General features: G+C 47.6%; 1 protein-coding gene across 9 annotated transcripts in view; it reads left to right on the forward strand.

The window, feature by feature from the left end:
- Window positions 1-25,341, forward strand: part of HUWE1 (HECT, UBA and WWE domain containing E3 ubiquitin protein ligase 1) — a 907,188-nt gene that overhangs the window by 682,916 nt on the left and 198,931 nt on the right. For 7 of the 9 annotated variants that reach the window (XM_029607938.1, XM_029607967.1, XM_029607972.1 and 4 more), the window contains 9 exons: window positions 1,724-1,872; window positions 2,045-2,087; window positions 2,910-3,185; window positions 3,355-3,607; window positions 4,113-4,249; window positions 4,492-4,712; window positions 4,943-5,231; window positions 18,066-18,168; window positions 19,516-20,071. In XM_029607938.1, coding sequence (XP_029463798.1) covers window positions 1,724-1,872; window positions 2,045-2,087; window positions 2,910-3,185; window positions 3,355-3,607; window positions 4,113-4,249; window positions 4,492-4,712; window positions 4,943-5,231; window positions 18,066-18,168; window positions 19,516-20,071 — 2,027 coding nt within the window. The remainder of the gene's footprint in view (window positions 1-1,723; window positions 1,873-2,044; window positions 2,088-2,909; window positions 3,186-3,354; window positions 3,608-4,112; window positions 4,250-4,491; window positions 4,713-4,942; window positions 5,232-18,065; window positions 18,169-19,515; window positions 20,072-25,341) is intronic. The other 2 variants (XM_029607960.1, XM_029607989.1) reach the window with 1 other exon arrangement.

The raw sequence follows: 25,341 nt of genomic DNA on the forward strand, positions 1-25,341 counted from the left end.
CTCAACGCACAATACAGCTCTGGAATTTGTTGCCAGAGGATGTGGTTAGTGCAGTTAGTGTAGCTGGGTTTAAAAAAGGTTTGGATAAGTTCTTGGAGGAGAAGTCCATTAACAGCTATTAATCAAGTTTACTTAGGGAATAGCCACTACTATTAATTACATCAGTAGCATGGGATCATCGTAGTGTTTGGGTAATTACCAGGTTCTTGTGGCCTGGTTTGGCCTCTGTTGGAAACAGGATGCTGGGCTTGATGGACCCTTGGTCTGACCCAGCATGGCAATTTCTTTTGTTCTTAAGGGAAGAGGAAGGAATTTAAAAACAGGGGAGAAATCCCTAGATAGTTGCAAATGAAGGCTCATGATGCCAGATCCCAGACCTGGTTCCAATTGAACTGAAAGTAGAAAGGAACCCACAGAAACTGATGGGTTAAAGAAATTTGTGTTTTGGATAGTACAGAGAATCACCTTTTTTCATATACTGCTGGTGGGAGGATTGTCCATGGCCATAAGTCAAGATGCTTGTCTGGAAAACCTAGAAGTCTTTTTGCACATATGCATTTGACATTGCAGGCAAGGCTCCATCAATCTTTCCAAGGTTCCACATCAGAGCACATTGTACACAGGTAAAAGAGGAGGCTTTTTTGGAACAAATTTGAAAGACCCATCTTGGCATTTGACCATAATTTTTCTAATCATTGTAGGACTGGTAAATGAGCATTGCTCAATGCATCCTTTAGAGTAAACGCAATTCAATCCATGTTTCACAACTGTTAAGTTGCAGCTTTGGTTTGCCTATCGTCCAGACTGGTGGGAAGAGAAAATGTAATTAGTAATGTGACTTGGTCTTCTCTTATATTCTTTACACCATTCTTGATGAACCCATCTACAGTAATAGTTTCCTGTAGTTATTTCAGTTATTTTATATGAAATTTGGGTGATATTTTGTTTGGTCCTGTGCTTGGGATGGTTTGTTGAAGCTGTGGAATTTCAGTAGGGAATGCAGAAGAACTGGATGTGTAGGTCAGGTGATGCTAGATGGTGTTGCTTCCTCGTATCTTCAAGTTTCCAGCATTAGTCCTACTTTTTGGAGATAGGGCATTATTCTCCCATCCAGGCTGTGGAGAAGTCACATAACAGGAATTGACCAAGGTAAGTCAAAATTCCCAATATGTGCCCTGTCTTTCCTTGTTTGGCATTGCTCAAATCCTGGGAGTCTTCCATTTTCTTAATTACAGTTTATAAAAATTTATAACCCACGTACATCAAGAAATGTTTGTAGCAGCTACCAATCAATATGAAAAAACCCCCATAAAGAATCAACATACAGAAAAAACATGACAAGATCAGTACAAATGTCTTTGCTTATAGGTGGGGACCTTCATTTTCAGGTTTTATTTTATTTTTCCTGGGAATGTCAATGTTTAACAAAAAAAAAATCAGTAGACAAATGACTTTGTAATAATACACAGGATAAAAATCAGTGGAAAGCAATGTTGAAAGCTTATTTTTTCAAGAAGGCCTTTTTTGATCCATGAATAGGGACCTTCGTCTTCAGTTTTTATTTTATTTTTCCTAGAATGTTCAATGTTACAACAACAAAAAAAAAGTCAGTGGAAAAATAACTTTATACAATGTAAATCTGTTTGGTTTTTTGTTTTTTTTTTTGGGGGGGGGGGGGTGTTGTATTTGAAGAGTGGCTTTGAGAATGTCATTTTCTTTCCAGTGGTGAAAGTGCCCATCATTAACCACCTGGAGGCACTGCGGGATGAGGAGCTGGAGGAGAGGAGAGAGAAGCGAAGGAAGCAACTGGCAGAGGAGGAGGCCAAAGTGGTTGATAAAGCCAAGGAGGAAAATAAAGATCAGAGTGTACAGGTGAGGCCAGCTGTCACCCTTTTTAACTTTCTCTTATGTGCCTGCCCTCTGAGCCATGTGTTAACCAGGACAGTTGAACCACTAGACCTGCATTCTGGAGGAACTCCTTTGGTACCAGAAACCCCTCTATTTATAGTTATCTGGTAAAAGTATTTTTTTGTTCTTTCTATAGGTTGCAGCACCTACAACCAGCTCCTCAGACCAGGCTCTTACAGGTAATTCTTGTATTTTATATCATGATTCTTTTTTTCTTTCCCATTCATCCTAAATTTCAAAGTTTCCAGGCTTTTACCATTTCTGGATGTATGGAAGAGGATTTTCTGTACTCTGTGGGATGAGGTAGTAGATTGTATGGTTTTAGGGTTATACCCGATCTTGGAGATAACTATACAGTCTACTGTCTTTCCCACGGTGTCACTTTAGTCGACTGACCAGCACAAAAGGGGAAGGACCAAGAGATGGCTATGTTAGCAGTAGGCAACAGCAGTTTGGATAATTCAGGAAGAAGTTTAGGACCCATGATGATAGCCTGACTAAATGTTTATTTCAGCATTTGCATGCCATTTTAATGCAGAGGGTGCATACTTCAGATTACACAGGTGTGATTAACTATAGTCTAGGCATATCTGAGGCACAGGGAGGAAAAGTGACTCAGCCAAGTTTACATACATGTTAGCATAAGCAGAGCTTGAACTGGAGATTTCTGGCTTGCAGCCCAATACCGGAATCAATGCTAGAATCTCGGAAGCTGCCCTTGCTGAGGTGAGGTAGTAAGTTGTATTGTTGTGGGGTAGGGAAATTTTTTTGCCCCATTCTGGAGATAACTATACAACTTACTGCCTTCCTCTGCAGATGGCATTTACCACTAGCATCCTGGCTGCCTTTGCCTGGGAAGTGGAGTGTTTACAATTGGGTGAGTGGGGACAGGCTGTTCTTTTGCAACGTCTTGAGGCATGGATGAGTCATCGAGTAGTTGACTTTGGCAGTCCTTCCTCCTCTCACAGTATAGTTTTTGTTGATTGTGTTCATCCTCTCAGACCATGACTGTACTGCCAGGCCTGAGAACTATCCGACAGCTCCATCATCTGCTGAGGGAACCCCGACCAGCCCTAACCAGTCGCTCATTGCCCTGGATGCCTCTCAGCCTTCTCCAGCCCTTCTTGGAGAGCTACCTCAGGAGCTGCAGGTGCATTCAGGAGCAGAGGTAGCAGGGCAGCTACTAATGCCAGTGGAACAGGAGGAATCTGGCCCTGGAAGGCCAAGTGGGGAAGCAGAGGCTACACAGATGGAGTTATCACCAGCCCCTACCATAAGTAAGACTTCTCCCAACCCTTCTCTTTTGGTGGGACATGCTACTCTGAATTCAGAGTATCTCAGATCAGTGTTTTTCTCTAGTCATTCATTTAAATAAAACACAATTCTGGATTGGTTGCTTTCTGAAGCCACTATCCTCTAATCCTCCACTTCTGACCTTTCTGGCAGCATCCCTTTCCCCAGAACGAGCAGAGGATTCTGATGCTCTGACAGCTGTCAGCAGCCAGTTGGAGGGCTCCCCCATGGACACCAGCAGTCTGGCATCAGGAACCCTGGAAGAGGGAGTCGGGGAATGTCCTGGAGCTGGCCATGTAGAGCAAGCTGGAGCAGACACCACCAGTGGAGATACTTCACAGCAAGGCATAGCAGCTCCAGCTGGCAACATGGGGCTGGCAGAGACTGTGCAGCACAGAGTGGAGGGGTAAGATTCAAGCATAACAAGTAGAACAATTCCTCTGAGGCATGGGGCTGTCTGGTGCTCAGATTCTTATTTGCATTGGTGAGACAGTATGGCACCAGTAGGCCCCAGGGTGATGCTTTTGCCACATATTTGTGCTTGGGCTGCATCCTGTCTCAGGAAGCATGTGGCATGCTCAGTATATATCTTATTTCAGCAATTTGATGCAGGTTGAGGATGCACACTGCTGAGCAAGCATGAGAAATGGAAATGTGTCCAAGTAATGTCACAAATTTCATTGTACCCACTGCTATGTGGGAAAACTAGATGCTTAAGAACTATGTCCCTTTTTCTTCCCAAGTGCAGTGCCATGGAAGAGGTTCAGAGCAGCCATTGAGTAACTAGTTGCTCCACCTGGTCCCATCTCACTGATTATGGAGCTTTATCAGGTTTCATATTGTACAGAAGCATTCTACTGGCCTTTATTTAATCCCACTCCTGCTGTGGTCTCTTTTTCTTTCCATCATAGCTCTCCTCCAGCCTCTGCAGATAGCCCCTCCAACAGAGAGACTGCAGTGACCATCCTGAGAGCAGATGTCAGGGGCATTCTGGAAGAACCGCTCCCTTCCACAAGCAGTGAAGAGGAGGATCCGCTCGCAGGTGAGGGTGGGTACCGGGCATTTGTGGGGATAGAGGAAGATGTTGCAGAATGCTGTTGGTCCACAATTGCAAGCATCTGCTTTCTCTGGCAGAGTGTATGAGCTGGAATAATCACTGAATAGTTCTGTGAAGTGCTCACTTTTCTCCTGCCATGGGGCAGATGACAATACTTTGTGGTGACCTCACTGGTATGCGTTCATGTTCTTTTGCTCTTCTTCTTTGCTTACCCTCCTGTCTTCTCCACCAAGGCATTAATCTACCAGAAGGCGTGGACCCTTCCTTCCTGGCTGCCTTACCAGAGGACATCAGACGTGAAGTCCTGCAGAACCAGCTTGGTATCAGGCCACCAGCTCGGGCTCCCCCCACCACCACTGCTCCCACTGTTCCCCCTCCCATGGTGGCAAACGCAGGTGTGACTGAGGTCAGCCCTGAGTTTCTGGCAGCACTTCCACCGGCCATCCAAGAGGAGGTATTTGCTCTTTACTTTCACTTCTTCTGGGTGAAACAAATATGGTGAGTCGTCATGTAAGAAGGAAGGAAGGATATGTTAGACACTGCATGTAATCAGGGGTCATGTGCCCTATTCTGTGCTAGTCAAGAGAAGGGAGATGGGTGGGGGAGGTACCAGCTTTTCACTGACTCACTGATTGCTTTTCACCCTTTGTTAGACTAACCACCCTTCCCTATCTGGTGTTATAGGTACTGGCTCAACAGCGAGCAGAACAGCAACGGCGGGAGCTAGCACAAAGTGCTACTTCAGACACACCAATGGATCCAGTCACCTTCATCCAGACTCTGCCTTCGGACCTGCGTCGCAGCGTGTTGGAGGACATGGAGGACAGTGTGCTGGCTGTGATGCCACCAGATATTGCAGCTGAGGCCCAAGCACTGCGCAGAGAACAGGAGGCTCGGCAGAGGCAGCTCATGCATGAGAGGCTCTTTGGCCACAGCAGTACCTCTGCACTCTCTGCCATCCTCAGGAGCCCAGGTATGGAGCCATGCAATACCAGGAAGAAGAAAGGACTTTATAGTAGTGTTCACACAAATCATATGTTCATCCATGCCCTGATTTGGCATGGATTTGGGATACTATGGCAGTGTGTACATGATGAAGGGAAGGGGCAGTATTTTGTAGTTAGCCTCTTTTTCTATTATAGGCAGTGTAAAATGTCAGTATAATTTTTTTTATATCTATAAGGAAGTATGTGGAGTGAAAATATTTCAGTAATAAGTTGAAGATCAGAAAAATGGTGAAGCAATAACTGCATTTTACAAGAGTAGTCAAGGCAGTCCTCAATTGAGAAGAATAGGTGTTTTCTTATTCTACTAGACAAGTTGAAACGTATGGAGTTTATTACACCCAGCTAGCACATGGAGACGGAGCATAATCTTTTTCAGTGACATCACCACCAATACTTAGAATGGTGCAATCAAGGCTATTGTTAGTATTCTGTCTCCAGCATTATTGTGGCTTGAGAGGCAAAGGCAGCAGAAGGCATAGTAGAGCACTGATCCAGAAGGAAGTTTTTTGGGGCAGGGCCGGGGGATTTGGCTAGCATGGGCTAATGGGCTTCTTGATGGCACCTTTCTTTGTGGAATTGAGACCCAGCATTTGGCCAGCACAAGGAGTGCCGGGCTTCATGGTTCTTCCCTTTTTCTAGGGAATTGAGGCATTCTCTGGCCTCTATACTTCACCCCACCCCCTACCCCCGAAGGTGTGTGTTAGGCAAGCTGTGATGGGGGCAAAGATTCTTTGCAGGGACTGAGTAAGGACCCGTAGAAGTAGCTAAATTGTGGCTTCAGCAGCATCAGTGGAAAGGTTTTGGTGGCAGAGACCTATGTGACAGCTGAGGCCTGTGTTCCGGAAGGAATAGCACCTTCTCTCTTCTTCCAGTCAGGCTAGTTCAGATGAATGAGTTATGCACACCAACCTGCATATAAAGACAGAGATCATCGGATTCGCTGTCACCTTCATATACTCCTATGCTGACATCAGCCTGCCAGTATTACTTTTCATACCCAGATCAGTTCAGACTGCTGGGATTTGCCTCCCTTCCAGCAGATGGAGACAGAAAGTTTTACTGACACTGTTGTATAACCTTGTGTGCTATCTGCAGTCCCTCAGTATTTCTCCAGCTGTTGGTAGAGGTGCAAATCCTGCAGACTTGGGGGGTGGGGTGGAAAAAAAAGAGAAAAGAGATTTTAGAATTCCTCCCAGGAGGTTGATTGGCCCTGCTTGGGCTATCATTCCTGGTACTGAGGTGGACAAGCAGGGGGTTGGGGACCCTTGTGTGGCTTGGTCTTTTCGCTGCTAGGGATGGACAACTGGTGGTGCCAGTTCCCCTCCCTTCCAAGAGAACACTTGGCATCCTGCAGCAGTTCAGTCGCATAGGGAAGTAACCTTTGGTTGAGTTCCCTTATTGCTTTTATTTGGTATTTAGTTTGAAAAAAAAAAAAGCTTCCTTTGTTTTGGGGGAGGGGGGGGAAAGGGGGAGTTCAGAGTGGCAGAGGTGGAGGCCTGCCGGTCCTGCGGAGTGTGGTCTGCATATCTCAATCCCTCTCCCTTTGCACAGGGTGTGCGGTGGGGGGAGAGAGGGTGCTTCTGCCAGACCATCAAAATCACGGAGGCCCTCGCGGTCAGCAGTGGCAGTGGGAGGGGCCTCAGGCACGCAGTCCTTCCCCTGTGGATGGGGACTTGGATAAGGGGGCTCAATCCCGGGGCTCCAGGGATTTCCCCCCCCCCCCCCAATCCCCTGCGGTTAAGCAGCATGTGGAGGGACCGTCTGGGTTGGGTCCCGACAGCCCAGAAGGGCCCTCGGGGGACCCAAAGGGCTTTTTGCCCGAATTTGTCCTCTTGCTTCACGAGACTTTCCTGGCTAGGGAAGAGACGTTTTAAGGACAGCCCGGCAGATCCTGCTAAGAGACTGAGGGGGACCCCGGCGAGATCCGCAAGATTGCGTGAGCAGCCTCAGGGGGTCCCACCCAGTGCACCTGGCTTCAGATTCCAGGGATTCGAAGGATTCAATGACCCTCAGGGTGAGGGTTGGCTCATCTCTGGCGATCTGGATGCAGACCTGGATGGTGGGCATCCTCAGGACCTGGATGACCCTAAGGATGATCAGGGGGTCTTTGAGGGGCCTGAGGTGGAGAGCGATGACCCGCGGGTGGTCCGCCTGTTCAAGAGGGGAGGAGCTGTGACCCCTTATTCTTCCCCAAGTGCTGGAGGAATTGGGGATTAAGCTATCCTTGGAGGAGTCGGATAATGAGGGGGGTTAATCTGGTGTTGTTTGGCCTGTGGAGACCTCCCAGCGCCTTCCCCATTCTGAACAAGATCCAGAAGTTGATCAGCCAGGAATGGGATTCCCCGACTCTGGTTTGAAAGTGGGAGGGCAATGGTGAAACTTTATCCGGTGCTGCAGGATCATTTGGATACCCTCAAAACCCCAAAGGTGGATGCCACTGTATCAGCTTTCACCAAGAAGACCACAATTCCCGTCACTGGGACAGCTGCTCTGAAGGACGTTCAGGATCATAAACTGGAAGTACAGCTTAAACGGGTTTTTGAGGTATCCGCTCAGGGGCTCCAAGCTGCGGTCTCTGCCAGCCTGATGCAACGCGCCTGTTTGTGTTGGATCCAGAAGCCTCAGGAACAGTCTTCCGCAGGGATGCTGTCTCCATTCCAGGCCCCCGCTTTGAGACGGGGGTCGCGTATGTGGCCGATGCCTTATATGACCTCGTACGGACCACGGTGCGAAGCATGGTTTTGGTGGTGCCGGCAAGACTGCTATTGTGGCTGCACAATTGGTCAGCGGATCTCTCTGCCAAGTCGCAGTTATGTGTAACCTTCCCTTTAAAGGCAAACGTTTGTTCGGGGAGGACCTCGACCAGCTAATGAAATCTTTTGGGGAGACCAAAGGCAACAGACTACCAGAAGAAAAGAAGTTGGCTTGGAAGCCTTTCTCCTCTCGATCTCGGTTTCGAGAGTTGAGACATTTCCGCTCTGGCAGACCAGACCATAGAAAGACTAGGGGGCAACACGGAATAGACTTAGTTTTTGTGTACTTGCCAGGTTCTTATGGCCTCGATTGGCCATTGTTGGAAACAGGATGCTGGGCTTGATGGACCATTGGTCTGACCCAGTATGGCATGTTCTTATGTTTTTATGCTACTGATGCCAATAATAGCAGAGGCCATTCCCTAAGTCAGTTTGATTAATAGCAGTTAATGGATTTCTCCTCCAAGAACTTATCCAAACCTTTTTTAAACCCAACTACACTAACTCCACTAACCACATCCTCTGGCAACAAATTCCAGAGCTTAATTGTGTGTTGAGTGAAAAAGAATGTTTTCCGATTAGTTTCAAATGTGCTACTTGCTAACTTCATGGAATGCCCCCTAGTCCTTCTATTATCCGAAAGTCTAAATAACCGATTCACATCTACTCGTTCAAGACCTCTCATTATTTTAAAGGCCTGGGGGCTCGGTTAGACACAAGGGGGGAGTGGAGAGAGTATTTTTCTCACAGAAGAGAAGATGCTGAAGTTGGAGGATCAGCTTTGACACCTGTTCGAGCTTTCAGTGCCCAAAGTTTGGGACTATTTGCAAGTCCTAGGCTCTATGGTTCAACATTGGAATTGGTACCTTGGGCGTTCACACACATGACCTCTTCAGAAGGCTTTTTTTCTCCCGGTGGAATCTGTTGTTGGAGGAGTTTCATTGGCTCCTTCCCCATTAGGGGGAAGGCAAGAGCAGTCTGTTGTGGTGGCCTGTTCGGGCCAATCTGTAACGTGGTGTGAAATTGGAAGTTCCAAATTAGGTGGTTCTCAGCACCGATGCTAGCCTTTTGGGCTGGGGAGCAGTGTGTTGGGGTCCGTTGATGCAGGGCCAGTGGTCAAAGAAAGAGGCTTCATGATCTATCGATGGGTTAAGAGATGAGCGGTGTGTTACGCTTTACTTGCTTTCTGCTACATTTACACAACCATCTGGCGAGGGTCCTATTGGACAAAGCATCGACTGTGGCCTACATCAACTGACGGGGAGGAACCAAAAGTCGTAAAGTGACTTGGGCGCAGAAGTTGATTCTCTGGGTGGAGCAGCACCTGGAACAGATAACTGCATTTCCCATCGCTAGGTTGGACAATGTTCAGGTGGATTTTCCAGTCAAAGGTAGATAGACCCTGGGGAATCGAGCTGTCAGAGATGGTGATGCATCTCATTAACCGGAGATGAGGATATCCTCATATGGACTTAATAGCAACAAGACAGAATGCCAAAGCATCTCGTTTTTACAGCTGTTGGAGAGAAGACGGGGCAGAGGGCATCTGCTCTGGGCCTCCCAATGCCTCAAGGCATTTTTTTTCTTTCCTCCTTGGCCACTGGTGGGCAAGGTGATACGGCTAACAGAGAAGCATCTGGCCAAGGTGATTCTGGTGGCTCCAGAGTAGTCATGTCATCCATGGTTCACAGATCTAGATAACATAGCCATAGACGGACCACTGAGGTTTGGTTTTCGGTTGAATCTTCGCTAGGTCCCAATATTTTCGGATCAGGTAACTCACTTCTGTCTCACGGTCTGGCTTTTAAAAGGAGTTGACTGAGGCAGAGGAGATATTCCAAAGCAGTTATTACCCCCTTATTGCAGGCCAGGCAGCCTTCCACATCCTTGGCGTATGTGAGGGTTTGGAGGGTGTTAGAGTCCTGGTGTCTTGCCTAATGGAGTGCAGCCTGTACAGGCTACTGTCTGCATATTTTGACTTTACTACAGGACAGTTTGGTCAAGGGTCTGGCCTTTAATTCTCTGCAAGTGAAGGTAGCGGCTTTGGACTGTCTCCGGGATAAGGTACAGGGATATTCTATGTCAGCGCATCTAGATGTCATACATTTTCTTCGAGGAGCAAAGAATTTGCATCTTTCGGTGAGAAAGATCTGTCCGTCTTGGAATCTTAATTTGTTGCTTAGAAATATGTGTGAAGCTCTGTTTGAACCACTAAGGATGGCAACCCTAAAGGACTTACTCTTAAAGTGATTTTTTTTGGTGGCTATTTGTTCAGTTAGGAGAATTTTGGAGCCACAGGCTTTGTTGTGTCGAGATCCTTTTCTGCAGATTTCAGAGTCGGGGGTATAATTAAGCATGGTGCCTTCCTTTCTACTAAAGATGATTTCGGCATTCCATTTTAGAGTGTGGAACTTCTGGCCTTCCTAAGCGTACTCATTCCCTGAAAACTCCCCTGGAAAAGAAAGCATGACAAAATAAGCGGGGTTGAGAATTTCTGAATCTGAATAAGGATTCTGCACCCATAGCTTAATCACCCCAATGCCAAGACAGGCCTAAGGATGATGTCCAGACTGATTGCCCCCTAAGAGTCCCAAACAGTAATGCAAACCTCGCTGCATGTGTACAAAAGGCCAGTGCTAGGACTACATAAATGGAGTTGAGATCACCCTACATGTGGGACTGTTTATTCTGCTGTCCACAGAGAACAGCACTTACAAGAGAGAAGCTTTGTTCTACAGAAGATGCACAGAGGAGCAGAAGTTGTTCTTGGAAAGCTCTGGAACAAGCTGTCTTATTTTGGCAGTTTCAATATGTCACCCAGTTGTGTGGCAGTGAACGTCTATCCTCAGAACACCCATTATAACTAAGAAATTTCATTTTTGCTGTTCTCCCAGGATAAGCAGGATGGTAGTCCTCACATGTGGGTGACATCAGATGGAGCCCTGTCACGGAATAATTTTACCAAAGTTTCTAGAACTTTGACTGGCACACGGAGCATGCCCAGCATGCCACTAACCCTGTGGCCACATGAGGTCTCCCTTCAGTCTCATTTTTTCCACGCAGCAAGTTGCCTCGTGGTTAGGAGCTCTGAGAAATTTTCTCACAACTTTCCTCACAGAAATATTTGAAGTTTACCTTCATAAAATCACCCTCACCGGGGTCCCCCATCGCACTCTGTTCCCTCTGACGCTCGGTAAGTGCTTTTCCCGCGGTTTGTGGTCTGTTCCCGGCAGCATACTTCTGTGCCCGGTCACCAACTGCATGCCTGCCATTTTTTTCGGCATGGCAACAGGGTTCAGAAAATGCCCCGAGTGCCCGAGTACCATGTCCATCATGGACCCACATAATGTTTGTGTGTTGTGCTTAGGTCCCTCACACGACGTCCGTCGATGCCCCAGTTGCACTCAAATGACCCCCAATGGCCAGTGCGCTCGACTGGACAAGATGGAGCATATATTTACGTCGAAACGTTCTGTTCCATCGACACCAGTTCAAGTGGCACCGACCAGAGAGGGTCCATCGACCTCTGAGACGCCCCGCCAGGAACATCGTGGAGCGGGTGACCATCCATCACCAACACCTTCGAAGACATCTGTGTCATCATCCTCTGTGCCTAAAAAGGACCGAAACGAGCACCGAGGGAAACATCGGCACCGACGTGCATCCCTGCCCAATGTCTGCATCGACTTCCATCGAGCCACCTGCGAAGAGGGCCCAGGGAGAGGAGCCCCCATCCTCCTCTGGACTCTGGACCCCAAGACGTTCCCCACCGATAACGGTGCCGGGTACTGAGCCTCCACAGATCCCTGAGGAGCCTCCAGTAAGGTCTAGCCTCCTTCCTACCCCAGGCGCAGTGCTATCCACACCAGCCTTCAGGGAGGAATTGGACAAACTAGTCCAACAGGCAGTGCTGAATGCCCTTCGGGGCTTCCATTCGCCACCGGTGCCCTCGATGTTAGAACCGCTCCTCAAGCGCCTGGTCACCCTCATCGGTGCCCTAGCGACTCAGCCTGTGACATCGGACACAATGACATCGAGTTGACTATCAAGGCTTCCGCAGGTCCCGATTCCCATACCGGGTTCCTCGGAGGAAGAAGAGGGGACTTCCGGCCTCATCCCAGCATGGGATCCACCGATGCCAGAGCCCGTTCCAGCACCATTGGGACTGTCGATGCCTAAGCACACCTCATCCGCCTCGGTGCCCTCAATGCCGGCACTGCCTCCGTCGAAGCCGGTGCCGCATCCATCGATGCCACCTCGACATCCATTGATGCCTTCTCGCCCTCTAGGCTCTGGCATCCTTCCTCCCTCAGGAATACCGGCAGGAGAGGAAGAAACTCCCTATGATCCATGGGAAGAGGCATCCTCAAACTCACAATCTTCCAAGGACTTACTCTCAGAGCCTTCACCCCCGGAAGAAAGGCATCAATCTCCTCCTGAAGACCTCTCCTTTACCAGCTTTGTCAAAGAGATGTCTGAAACTATTACATTTTCATTGGTAATGGGAGGAAGACGCGCGCCATAAGATATTGGAGGTCTTACAGTTCGTAGACACTCCGAAAGAGGACATGACAATTCCAGTGCATGAAGTTCTTGATCTTTTGCACCACTTATGGGACCATCCAGGTACTGTGCCTCCAGTCAACAGAAAGACAGATGCTACATACCTGGTCCAGCAAGCCCCAGGATTTCAGAAAGCCAATTGCACCATCATTCCGTAGTGGTGGAATCAGCCCAAAAGAAGGCTAAAAGATCCCGTCCACACTCCTCTGCTCCTCCTGGTAAGGAACAGAAGGCACTAGATGCATTGGGGCGCAGAGTCTTTCAAGGTTCCATGTTAATAGAGCGAATACCTGCATACCAATTATACATGACCCAATATAATAGAAATCTCTGGAAACAAGTCCAGGAATTCGCTGATACGCTACCTCAACAACATCAAGAAACCTTAACTTCCATCCTACAAAAAGGTTTGGAAGCGGGTAAACATGAGGTGAGAGCTGCTTATGACTCCTTTGAGACAGCTTCCAGAGTCTGGGCAGCGGGCATCAGTGCTAGACGCTGGGCCTGATTAAGGCCTCAGACCTACGCCTGGAAGTGCAGGACAAGCTTGCAGATCTCCCATGTACAGGAGAAAACCTGTTTGGAGACCAGATTCAAGACACAGTGGTCCAGTTAAAGGACTATCATGAAACCCTGCGTCAGCTGTCCACTGTCACTTCAGAGGTATCTTCCATAGCCCGCAGGGGCATACGTAGAGACACCAGGAAGCAATTCTATAGACCACGCAGGTATTATCCTCCCACGTCCTGTGCTCGACCTGCACAACAAACAAGAGAGGACATGCACAACAAACAAGAACTCCTTGAGTGCAACCAGCTCCACAAGCTGGTCCTGCGACTGGATTTTGATTCCTTTCCAGAGAGCAGCAACCACCTCCCCCTGAACCCACAACCCAATTTACCAGTGGAAGGCCGCCTTTGCCACTTTGTAACCAAGTGGCACCTGATTACAACGGACCAATGGGTGCTGTACATCATAACCCACGGTTACCATCTAATTTTTTCAGCGGTACCCCTGGTCTCCCCATCCAGTCCAGCGTTGAGCCGAGACAATCACACAGCACTTCTTATGTATGCCAGTGCTGTGGAACCGATTCCCTCGACTCAGCAAGGGAAAGGGTTTTACTCCAACTACTTCCTAATCCCAAAAAAGACCGGCGGCCTCTGGCCTGTTCTGGACCCTCCATTCCTTAAACATATTTCTTCACAAGGAACGATTCAGAATGGTGTCCCTTGGCACCATGCTTCTCCTACTACAACAGGGGGATTGGCTCTGCTCTCTAGACCTTCAAGACGCTTACGTCCATATTGCCATCTTCCCTCCTCATCGCAAATACCTGCGATTTGTAGTGGGTCACAGGCACTACCAATACAGGGTACTGCCATTCGGCCTGGCCTAGTCACCCCGAGTGTTCACCCTGATTGAATTACACGCCTGTAATCTGTTTTTGCATTATTTTATGTGCCATTGTGATGTCTTCACACATACACATGTTTTAAGTATTGACTCTCAACGTTTGTCTTAACAAAAATGTTTTTAATTTGCGTGCTGATTTACACATTTTATGATTTTTATTGTTTGTAAGGTCTACACACTTCTGAATGTTTGTTATTGTTTCTGATATGTGTGTTTTAATTTTCATTTTTAGAAGCCCCTGGGGCAGCTTTTCATATAGAGCAAAATTCGACCAGAGTCGGGCTCAAATACTGTCACAATAAAGTTTTTTCTATATACCGATCCTCTTCCCTTTTTTTGGTCGCTACACAGCCATCTTGGATCGGCTTCCAGTTTGTTTTTTGTGCACACCACGCCGCAAGGGCGTCCACGACTTTCCATATCTCAGCAACTGGCTCATAAAAAGCCAGTCCAGGCAAGGAGCCCTCGACTCCCTCAATCTCACTATACAGCTCTTGCACTCACTGGGGTTTCTGATCAACTATCCGAAATCTCACTTGATACCATCTCACCATCTCTCCTTTATCGGAGCAGACTTAGACACCAAAGTGGCCAAAGGGTTCTTACCCAACGACCGCGCAACCACGCTGTCCAACTTTGCCAACTTTATTCGCAGTCGACAAACACCCTCAGCTCGCCAATTGCTCACATTACTCGGCCACAAGGCATCAACAGTCCACGTCACCCTAATGGCACATCTAGCCATGAGACTGACTCAATGAATCCTAAAATGTCAGTGGCACCAAGCCACTCAGCCACTTTCGTCCCTAGTCCACATAACCAACCGGCTTCGTCTGTCCCTTGCTTGGTGGACACACAAAGCCAACTTACTTACAAACAGGTCTTCTCTTCAGGCAACCGGCTCCTCAGGTGATCTTAACCACAGACACCTCCAGCCTAGGTTGGGGAGCCCATGTCGAAGGCCTTCAAACCCAAGGGACCTGGACAAAAGCCGAAGCAATCTATCACATCAACTTTCTAGAGCTTCAAGTGATGTGGTACGGCCTTTATGCATTCAGGGACTGCTTATCCAACAAGGTCGTCTTGATTCAAACAGACAACCAGGTAGCAATGTAGTACCTGAACAAACAGGGGGAGCACGGCTCTCATCTGCTCTGCCAAGAAGCAGCGCAGATTTGGGCATGGGCCCTGTCTCAGTCAATTCTACTGCGAGCCACTTACCTGGCAGGCACACAGAATGCAGTGGCAGACCGCCTCAGCCGAAGTTTCCAGCCCCATGAGTGGTCTCTGGATCCCTCTGTTGCGGGCAGAATCTTCCACCGGTGGAGTCAGGCCGACATCAACCTCTTTGCATCCAGCCAGAACTGCAAAGTGGAACGATTCTGCTCCCTACACAGGGACCGAAGAGCACCAACCATGGATGCCTTCGCTCACCCCGGAACACAGGCCTGCTATATGCATAACCTCAGATTCCGCTAATAAACAAGACACTCGCGAAGCTACAACAGGACAGAGGTTTAATGATACTCATAGCCCCGTATTGGCCACGCACATCTGATTTCCCATACTTCTTGACCTCTCTGTCCAGGAACCTATTTGCATGGGCATGGCGCCCAATTTCATAACACAGAATCACGGCAAGTTGCACCACCAATCCTCCAGACCCTGTCCCTTACGGCCTGGATGTTGAAAGGTTGATGATACAACCCCTCAACCTTTCTAGTAGTGACTCTCAAGTCCTCGCGGCTTCACGAAAGCCTTCCACGTGGAAGTCTTACTGCTCTAAATGGAAGAGATTCACTATGTGGTGCACACAGAAGGGCTTTGATCCCTTTTCTTGCCCCACACCAGCACTCTTACATTATCTCTGGCACCTCTTGGAATCTAGTCTCCAGACTTCATCCATCTGAGTACACCTTAGTGCCATCTCGGCTTATCATCAAGGAGTAAAGGATGCCCTGATAACGGCTCAACCCCTTGTGAGTCGCTTCATGAGAGGCTTACTACAGCTTAAGCCTCCTCTACGACCACCGGTCGTGGCATGGTATCTCAATGTGGTACTTGCACGGTTCATGCATCCTCCTTTAGTGCCATTGCATGCCTGCAAACTCAGATATCTTACATGGAAAGTAATTTTTCTAGTAGCCATCACATCTGCTCGTAGGTAAGCGAGTTACAGGCCCTTGTGACCTGCTCACCCTACACAAGGTTCCTCCATGACCGCATGGTTCTCCAAACTCACCCTAAATTCCTTCCTAAGGTGGTAATAGATTTCCACTTAAATCAGTCCATAGTCTTGCCCATTTTCTTTCCAAGTCCTCATGCTCACCCAGGTGAGCGAGTTCTGCACACCTTGGACTGTAAGCGTGCGCTTGCATTTTATTTAGACCGCACTACAACCCACAGGAAGTCCACCCAACTCTTTGTTTCTTTTGACAAAAACAAGCTTGGAGTTGCGGTGGGCAAGTAGACTCTCTCTAACTGGTTGGCAGACTGCATTAACTTCTGCTACTAACAAGTAGGCCTTACACTTGAGGGACAAGTGAAGGCGCAATCAGACAGGGCCATGGCAACGTCGGTAGCCCACTACCATTCAGTGCCAATTGCCGACATCTGCAAGGCTGCGACGTGGAGCTCTCTCCACACCTTCGCAGCCCATTACTGCATTGACAAGGCTGGATGACAAGACTCGGTCTTTGGCCAGTCTGTCCTACGGAACTCATTCCCAGTGTAAACCCAACTCGTCCTACCTCGACCCACTGTGAATTTCAGGCTGCCTCATTGTGGCTAAAAGCCCCCCAGTTGTGCCTGTTGCACATGTGTGCTGCTTGGCCTGCTTCATTATGAGTCAGCCTGTAGCTTGCTATTCAGCCACATGTGAGGACTACCATCCTGCTTGTCCTGGGAGAAAGCAGAGTTGCTTACCTGTAACAGGTGTTCTCCCAGGACAGCAGGTTGTTAGCCCTCACTAAACCCACCCGCCATACTACGGAGTTGGGTTCGATACAGTTTTCTTATTTTATTTTTCGCTCGTACTTTTTGCTACAAACGAGACTGACGGGGGGACCCCGTCTGGCCACAGGGTTAGTGGCATGCTGGGCATGCTCAGTGTGCCAGTCAAAGTTCTAGAAACTTTGACAAAAGTATTCCATGACAGGGCTCCATCTGATGATGTCGCCCACATGTGAGGACTAACATCCTGCTGTCCTGGGAAGAATACCTGTTTCAGTAAGCAACTCTGCTTTATCCTGTGATCTCAACACAAAAAACTGGATTAAAAGAGAGCTCAGAAACCGATATCTGCAGGAGCTCCACTACCACTTCAGGATTAAATTCAAAACCCTTTGCTTCCATCTTCAAAAGTGTGAACAATCAATTTCCCAAAGTATCTTTCTTGTCTCTCCACCTTTTATACCCCTACTAGAGAACTCCTATCCTCACGAAAGGTCCTTCTTTCCTCCCCTGTCCTGTCTACTGTCAAGTTGAACTTCACAAGACTGAGGGCTTTCAGCCGCTATGCTCCCAAGATCTGGAATGAGAAACCACTGCCCATCCACCTGGAACCAAACTACCTCGCTTTGTGCAGAAAAGTTAAAGCATGGCTGTTCAACCAGGCCTTCCCTTAATTAACTCGTTAGAAAGAATAAAGTTTCCTACCCAGGTCTTAAGGCCATTATAATGGCGCAGTTTTAATCATTACTTCCATTAATGTATATCCTTACATTTTGTGTAATCCGTTTTGAGACCAATTGTGGAAAAAAGTAGAATATCAGATGTTTATAAATAACTAAATTGGTCAGTCAATGTGACGAGAAAAACTGATGTAAGAACTTTTTTGAGCAGAATATATTGTGTATGAATGTGTGAGAGCTGTTATTGTGTTAAAATTTGTTTATAGTATATCTATGAATCTTCAAAATCCTGAGCTATAAAAGCAAGCTAACAGTCATTTTGTGAGTGAGAATTCTGAATTAAATATGTAGGCCTAAGACAGGTTCTGGGACAGTATCTCAGGTTTGGATATCTCTCTTGTGCCCCCATTCTCAATGTGCCTCTCTCCCACTGCAGCCTTCACAAGCCGCCTGAGTGGGAACCGTGGTGTGCAGTATACCCGCTTGGCCGTGCAGCGAGGGGGAACCTTTCAGATGGGAGGCAGCAGTAGCCATACCAGGTAGGAAACAGATGCTGGATATATCCTTTTTCTAACCTTATGTTTCAGCCTTACCTAAAACTGACCCCTGATCCAGAGCCCTTTTGAGGAGTAACTCTTTAGTTGTGCGGTACAGAACTAAATGGGTTAAATATTTCCTTTATCAGAGGAAAATTAATATATGGGAAAAGGCCAAACCACCAGTAACTTTAGTTTGTGTGCAGTATTGCTTAGGCTATACCTAATCCCAACCCATTTACTTCGAATGGATGCATTAGCTGAGAAAAAATGTTGGAGGGGAGAAACTAGAGGGCACTGCGGTGCATTTATTTGTGACTCATCCAGTAATCAAGCCCTTTCAATTAATGATCAGAAACTCTATAAAAAATTTAACAGGGATTCTTATTCCAGAGGATAGTGGAGTGGTTTTATTGGGTAGAAATTCCAGGTCTAGCAAATTATTCTGTGAGAATTTTGATTTTCTTTCCAGTAGGTAGCAAATATTGGACAGAAATTGGAATAAATAATGTACCCTGTCATTTAATGACTGATTTCAAGCAGTATGAGACGTTTGGACATGGAAAAATTGTGTGTGCCCAATGAAAACAATCACTTTACCAAAGTTTGAGAAACCTAAATTGCATATTCAATTAACACAGACGCATGTTTTAATCATGATACTTTGCATATGATGATAGTTTGGTTTTATGGGGGAGATAACTTATATAGTTATATGTACTGTTAGACTGTGCCTTTTCAGGTGAAACCAAAAGAAATTGCTTATACTAATTTTTCTTTTTACAAACTGTGCTAAACTTTGTGTACAAATGAAAATATGGAAGGGATGGAGGCGAGTAAATACTGTTAACTAGAACACTGAATGATTAATGTATTACACATTCCATCATATCATTGTAAAAAATTGTCATGTTGGAGATTTGTAATGTTTTAAATGGAAAATATTAGACTAACACAGCAACCACATTACTTTTATCCTAAATAAGAGCCTACTAATAAGTTTATAAAAAGAAAACAACCCCTAAGCTTATTATGTGATATAACTGCTGATCGTCTAACAGCTCAAAGAAACTTTGTAGTCTTGGGTGTCTCATTTTTTTTCTTTTTATTTTGTTGAGTGGCTTGTGGTGGAGGGTTTCATTCTGAACCTCTCTATAATGTCAGACATTAACTAAGGTGCTGTGCTACTGGTTATTGTTTCATTTGGAGTCTGATATGGGTTAAGTGAAAGCTGATCATATGAAGCTCATAGTCTATATACGAGTGAACACGTATTCTGTAGTGTGTGCCTGTAATACAGCCAAAAATACAGTGATTTGGTTAATCTGGGATATGCTTCCTGCCTTTCAGGCCATCAGCGGGCAGCGTGGACAGCCTTTTGCGCCTCCGGGGACGGCTCCTACTGGACCATGAAGCACTCTCCTGCCTCCTGGTCCTGCTGTTTGTGGATGAACCCAAACTAAATACGAGTCGGCTACACCGGGTGTTGCGCAACCTCTGCTATCATGCTCAAACACGTAGTTGGGTGATCCGAAGCTTGCTATCCATCCTGCAGCGCAGCAGTGAAAGTGAACTCTGCATTGAGACTCCCAAGCCCATGTCTTCTAGCATCACAGAAGACAAAGGGAAGAGAGCTGGTAGCAGTAAAGCATGTGGGACCCAGGAGAATCGGGCTCTTGACCTGTTGCATAAGATGGAGTCCAAAAGCTCCAGCCAGCTGTCCTGGCTTTCTGTTTCTATGGATGCAGCCCTAGGCTGTCGGACTAACATCTTCCAAATCCAGAGGTCACTAGGGCGGAAACACACAGAGAAGCATGCAGGCTGTGGCTCCACAGTGCATATTCATCCACAGGCTGCCCCTGTGGTGTGCCGGCATGTCCTGGATACCCTTATACAGTTAGCCAAGGTAAGATGGGTAGAGTATCACTATGCATCATGCAGTAGAGGTGCCATTTCTCAGCCATATTAGTAACTGTTAATTCCTTATCGAACACACCAGACCAGTCCAGACAAGTGGGTTATGGTCCCCTACCAGCAGATGGAGGCAGACAACTGTTTTGCTGACATCACCCTATATAGGGTCCTGTGCTGACAACAACCTGCTAGTATTATCTGTCTCCAGCTGATGATAGGTCAGTATATCCCTGCTGCTCCAGAGTAGTCTTGTTCTAGCAAAGAGGAATTCTGTGAAGAATCTCTGGATTCCTGAGGTGATGGGCCATTAGTCTGATCCTTCCCAAGTGGAGTTACTTGGACCAGGGGATTCCTAATGAGATTAGCAATAATCCCCTGGATCAAGGGCTTTTTCTGGCTTTTTTCTTTATTCTCTCCCTCACTCCTGTTTGTTGGCTTAGCCTACTAATAGATTAGAAAGGGTAAAAGCAGTAGCAGATGGATTGAGCAGCAACCAGAACAGGTACATTTGCGGCCAGATCTTGGCCTTATTACCCCTGCAAGGATGGCGAGTACTATGGAAAAGGGGGGGGGGGGGGAGCCTTGTCAGTGCTGGCCAAGCATGGAAAAGGCAGCAACCTTTGTGGTGCATCTGGCCTGCGTTGTGCCACGCCTTGGACCAATGGCTGTTGCTGCATTTGTAGGAGAAGGGTGGAAAGGAAGGGGGAATGTAGTGAAACGGGTATTGTGTGCACTGTAATTTCTAGTTTTGCCTTGGGCCTTGTGTTTTTATCAATCAAAATAGATGGGAATTTGTAAATCAATTTTAAATTATAGCCTAGATGAGTGTTAGCAAGCCTGTCGTTGTTTTCAGCCGAAACCAACCGGTCTTCTCTATCATCCACCTTCAACAGTTTTTTATTATACTTCATATTTTTTTTTTTTTTAACTTTTTTCGATGTATTTTTCGAGTTAAAATATAACCACAGTCCAGAGATTTTAAAGCACCCAACACGGCCGTGTTTCACACAAGCAGTGCTTCTTCAGGGGCATTTAAACATGTCCTTTATCGTACCTATGAAAATTATAACAAAGGTCTATTTTAGTAAGACATGCAAAGATAGTCAGTAATACACAGCATTACTTATCTTCGTTGTAAGGCTACCATTTTCATCTGGACTGGCATCTCAACCGTCTTGCATAAGGAACAGAGGAACCGAGGCTAGCGAGAGCATTTCTTTAAATATCCTGTTTGTGCCAAGAGCGGGAACTGGACGTCACTATATGCAAATAGGGATGTCAAAACATGAAACTGTGACATCATGTAGATGAGGGAGAAAAGTATTATCTCTTCACAAATCTGAAATGGTTAACATGAACAGAGAAACAATGTCTTATCCCAAAAAAACATGTAGATCCAATTCAGTATTTAAACCAAAAGGAGTAACTGTTTTTAGTCTGTATATCCACCGCTGTTCTAAGCAGAGAAGATGTAATCCTTGGTTTCCTTCCCGCTAATGTTGTGCTACTTGATCTATCGCACAAAAAGTTAAGTCAGTGAAAGAATGTCACGTTGAGTGCAATGAGTAACAAGAGGTTCATCAATACGAACAATTTTTGATAGAATGATGTTCTATCATTCTGGTTTTAAGCATACGTTTGGTTTTACAAATGTATACCAGATCGCATGGGCATTTTATCAAATATACAACCATAGTAAAAGTACATGTAGTATGATGTTTAAGGTAAATTTTGAAACCAGAAGACAATTCTAAACAAAAATAAACTGTCATAGAATTGGTGCAAACTGAACAAGACTGACATGGTCGGTGAGATCCTGAATTTGAATGTGTAGCATCAGGTAGAAAAGAAAAATCAGAATGTACTAATCGGTCTCTTAGGTTTCTGGCATGAGAGAAAGTAATCCGTGGAAAAGATTGAAAAACACAATGTATTTGTAAAACATGCCAGTATTTCAAAATAGCTTTCTTGATAATTTTAGTCTCCGGTGAAAATGGTAAGATGCATATAGAAGTAGCAGATTCTTCATTAGATCGAGGTAAAAACAACCATTTCCTAGCGTGTAGCCAGATGGACTCAGAACAAGTGGGTATAGTGTGCTCGTGCCAGCAGTTGGAGACTGATCTGACGTCAGCACGGGTACATATACCCCCACAGGAAGTGAGACAATTCAGTAATTTCTGTCTCCAAAGCAGTTTGGAGAGCCTGCACGCTCGCTGAGCGTGTTTTCCAATACTACTTTCTACTTCTATATTCTACTTACTAAACTTCTACAGACAACAAGCCCCGCACTCCTGCGGTGATACCCTCGGGTCCCTCCCCCAGTTGAGTTTCCCGGGGTGATTTCCATGATCCCTCGGAGGTCTACGCCTCGGTCCGTGGCCGAATCGCGGTAGGGATCTAGCCCCTGAGCGAGAAGGGCTTGGGCGTGGCAGAGAGGCGCCTCGGTCCCGGCGTGGACTTGGAGGCAGCGGGTGGATTTCCTCAAGCGCGGCGGTGAAGGTATTTCCCCTCTCCCCCCGCAGCCGGAGACCGCCCGGGTTCCAGCCGGGAAGCGCCGAGGATCAGGTAAGGCGTATATCTCTTACTTTTTGGTCTCCGCGGTACGAGGATCGGCGGCATTGCCTGCTTGCAGCACGCCGTGGAGGTCGCCATTTTGTTGGCCTTGTTCAGGTATTGAGCGCCCATGATAGGCACCTGTTGATGAGCGCATATTGTATACAGGGACTCTGTTATACATATTATTAAGCGCATATTATTTAGCTTTTATTGCTGACCGCATATTATTCACCAGCGTATATTGCTGATCGCATATTATTAAGCGCATATTGTATATTATTGAGCGTATATTGCTGACCGCATATTATTGAGCGCATATTGTATACTATTGAGCATATATTGCTGACCGCATATTATTGAGCGCATATTGTGTATTATTAAGCGTCTATTGCTGACCGTATATTCTTGAGCACATGTTTTTGTGTGCATATTATTGGGCGCATATTATTGAGCGCATATTATTATTAAGCGCCGGCGTCCTGCATTCGCCAGCCGCGATGGAACATTTAAACGCCCCGGCGTCTCCTGCGGCGGCGCCGCCTGATTCCGGCGTGAAAGCTCTCGGCCTCTGCTCAGCATGCCAGCTTAGAGCCACGCACAGTGAGGAGCCAGACTCCCTTTGTGCCCAATGTGAGGAGGCAGTGGGAGCCTCGGGCCAGGACCAGTCTCAACCGAGGTTTGCTGACAGTTCCTCAGGGGCTACCCCGGATCTAGCGGGCAGTCTCGAACAACCTGGGATCCCGGGGGACTTGGTACCCCGACGACTAGAGACCACTTCCATTTCCTGGGTGGATCTCTTTAAGGGGATCCATGCCTTTGTACAGATGCAATCAGCTTCCCGTCCAGGCCCTGCTGCTGCTCCAGCTGATACTGCCCCTGGACCTTTGCGCCCTTATAGTGGGCACCCGCCTCCGGGCAGTCCGGTTCAGGCGGACCCTGATGTCTCGGAGGACGAGTCTGAACCCCCCGAGGAGGGGGAACTTCCCTCGGGGATTGAGCCATATCGACCCATGAGGCGGTTCTTTCCCAAGGAAGATCTCTCCGACCTGGTATCTCAGTGCCTGGCTGAGTTGGCTATTACAGGCCCTAGCACTACGGTGCCATCTACGCAGAACCCTCTACTGGAAGGTCTTCATCCTACAGCCCGCCATTTTCCCTTCTTGCAAGCAGCACAGCAGCTGATAGATTTGGAATGGGCTGCACCAGCGGCCTCATTCAAAGGGTGTCGGGCCCTGACGGGCATGTACCCCCTGGACCCGGGAATCAAGGAGATGCTGGCGTGCCCCTCAGGTGGACGCCTTGGTTAGCGCTGTGGTCAAGCGCACTACCATTCCAGTTGAGGGGGGTGCGGCCCTCAAGGAGCCTCATGACCGGCGACTGGACGCCATCCTGAAACAGACCTTTGAGGTGGCAGCTCTATCCTTGCGGATCGCAACCTGCTGCACAGTGGTGACGTGTTCCTGTTTGTCACAGGTCAGGAACAATGCTCTGGCAGCGGACATGGAGTCCGCTCTCTCGTTCCTCACGGATGCCGCATCCGACCTAGTCCGTACGACGGCCAAGGGGGTCTCATCCTCTGTAGCTGCCAGGAGGCAGCTCTGGATATGGAATTGGTCAGCCGATGCTCCTTCAAAGACACGCCTCACCAGAATGCCCTTTAGGGGTTCTCTCCTGTTCGGCAGCGACCTTGATAAACTGTCCAGCACATGGGGGGCGCCTCTTCAGTACCTCGATTGCTGGAAGATAGGTTCAAAAGGAACCAGCAAGCCTTTCCGAGGCCTTCCAGAGGTAGAAGCTCCCAACGCTTCATTCCCTATAGGAGTTGCTACCAGGCACCTCGTCCTCAGGCCAGGAACCAGTCCTTTCGGACCAAGCAGCAGAAGAGGGGGAGCCGGCTCGGGTTCAGGGCCCGGCCGCGCCTCCCAATGGGAATCAGCCAATCCATCCGGGGGACGGAGCCATAGGGGGCAGGTTAACCCTCTTCTACCCCAGATGGGTCGAGATTACGTCGGATCAGTGGGTCCTCGCCATCATCCGAGAGGGGTATTATCTGGACTTCCATCACCTCCCTCCGGACAGGTTTGTGGAATCTCCGTGCCCAATCCACAAGATGGCAGCATTGGAAACTACCCTGGCGAGGCTCCTGTCCTTGAAAGCCATTATCCCAGTACCTGCATGGGAAATGGATTCTGGACATTATTCCATTTATTTCATGGTACCCAAGAAAGAGGGCACTTTCCGGCCCGTACTGGACCTCAAGTCAGTCAACCGATACTTAAGGGTCCTGAGGTTTCGCATGGAAACTCTGCGCTCAGTCAAGACCGCAGTACAGCCAGGAGAATTCCTCACGGCCTTAGACTTGTCAGAAGCCTACCTGCATATCCCGATCCATCAGGATCATCAGCGCTACCTACGCTTCAAGGTTCTGGGACGCCACTTCCAATTCCGGGCTTTGCCCTTCGGGCTAGCCATGGCGCCACGGACCTTCACCAAGGTGATCGTAGTGGTAGCAGCGGCGCTCAGACGGGAAGGAATCCTAGTCCATCCCTACCTAGACGATTGGCTGATCAGGGCGAAATAACGAGAGGAGAGCCATCGGGCAACCAACAGAGTGATCGCCCTTCTGGAAAGCCTGGGATGGGTAGTCAACCTAAACAAGAGTTGCCTACAGCCTTCCCAGTCACTGGAATACCTGGGAGTCCA

The sequence above is a fragment of the Rhinatrema bivittatum genome, chromosome 1, assembly GCF_901001135.1.
Source record: "Rhinatrema bivittatum chromosome 1, aRhiBiv1.1, whole genome shotgun sequence".
In the NCBI taxonomy this organism is placed as follows: domain Eukaryota; kingdom Metazoa; phylum Chordata; class Amphibia; order Gymnophiona; family Rhinatrematidae; genus Rhinatrema; species Rhinatrema bivittatum.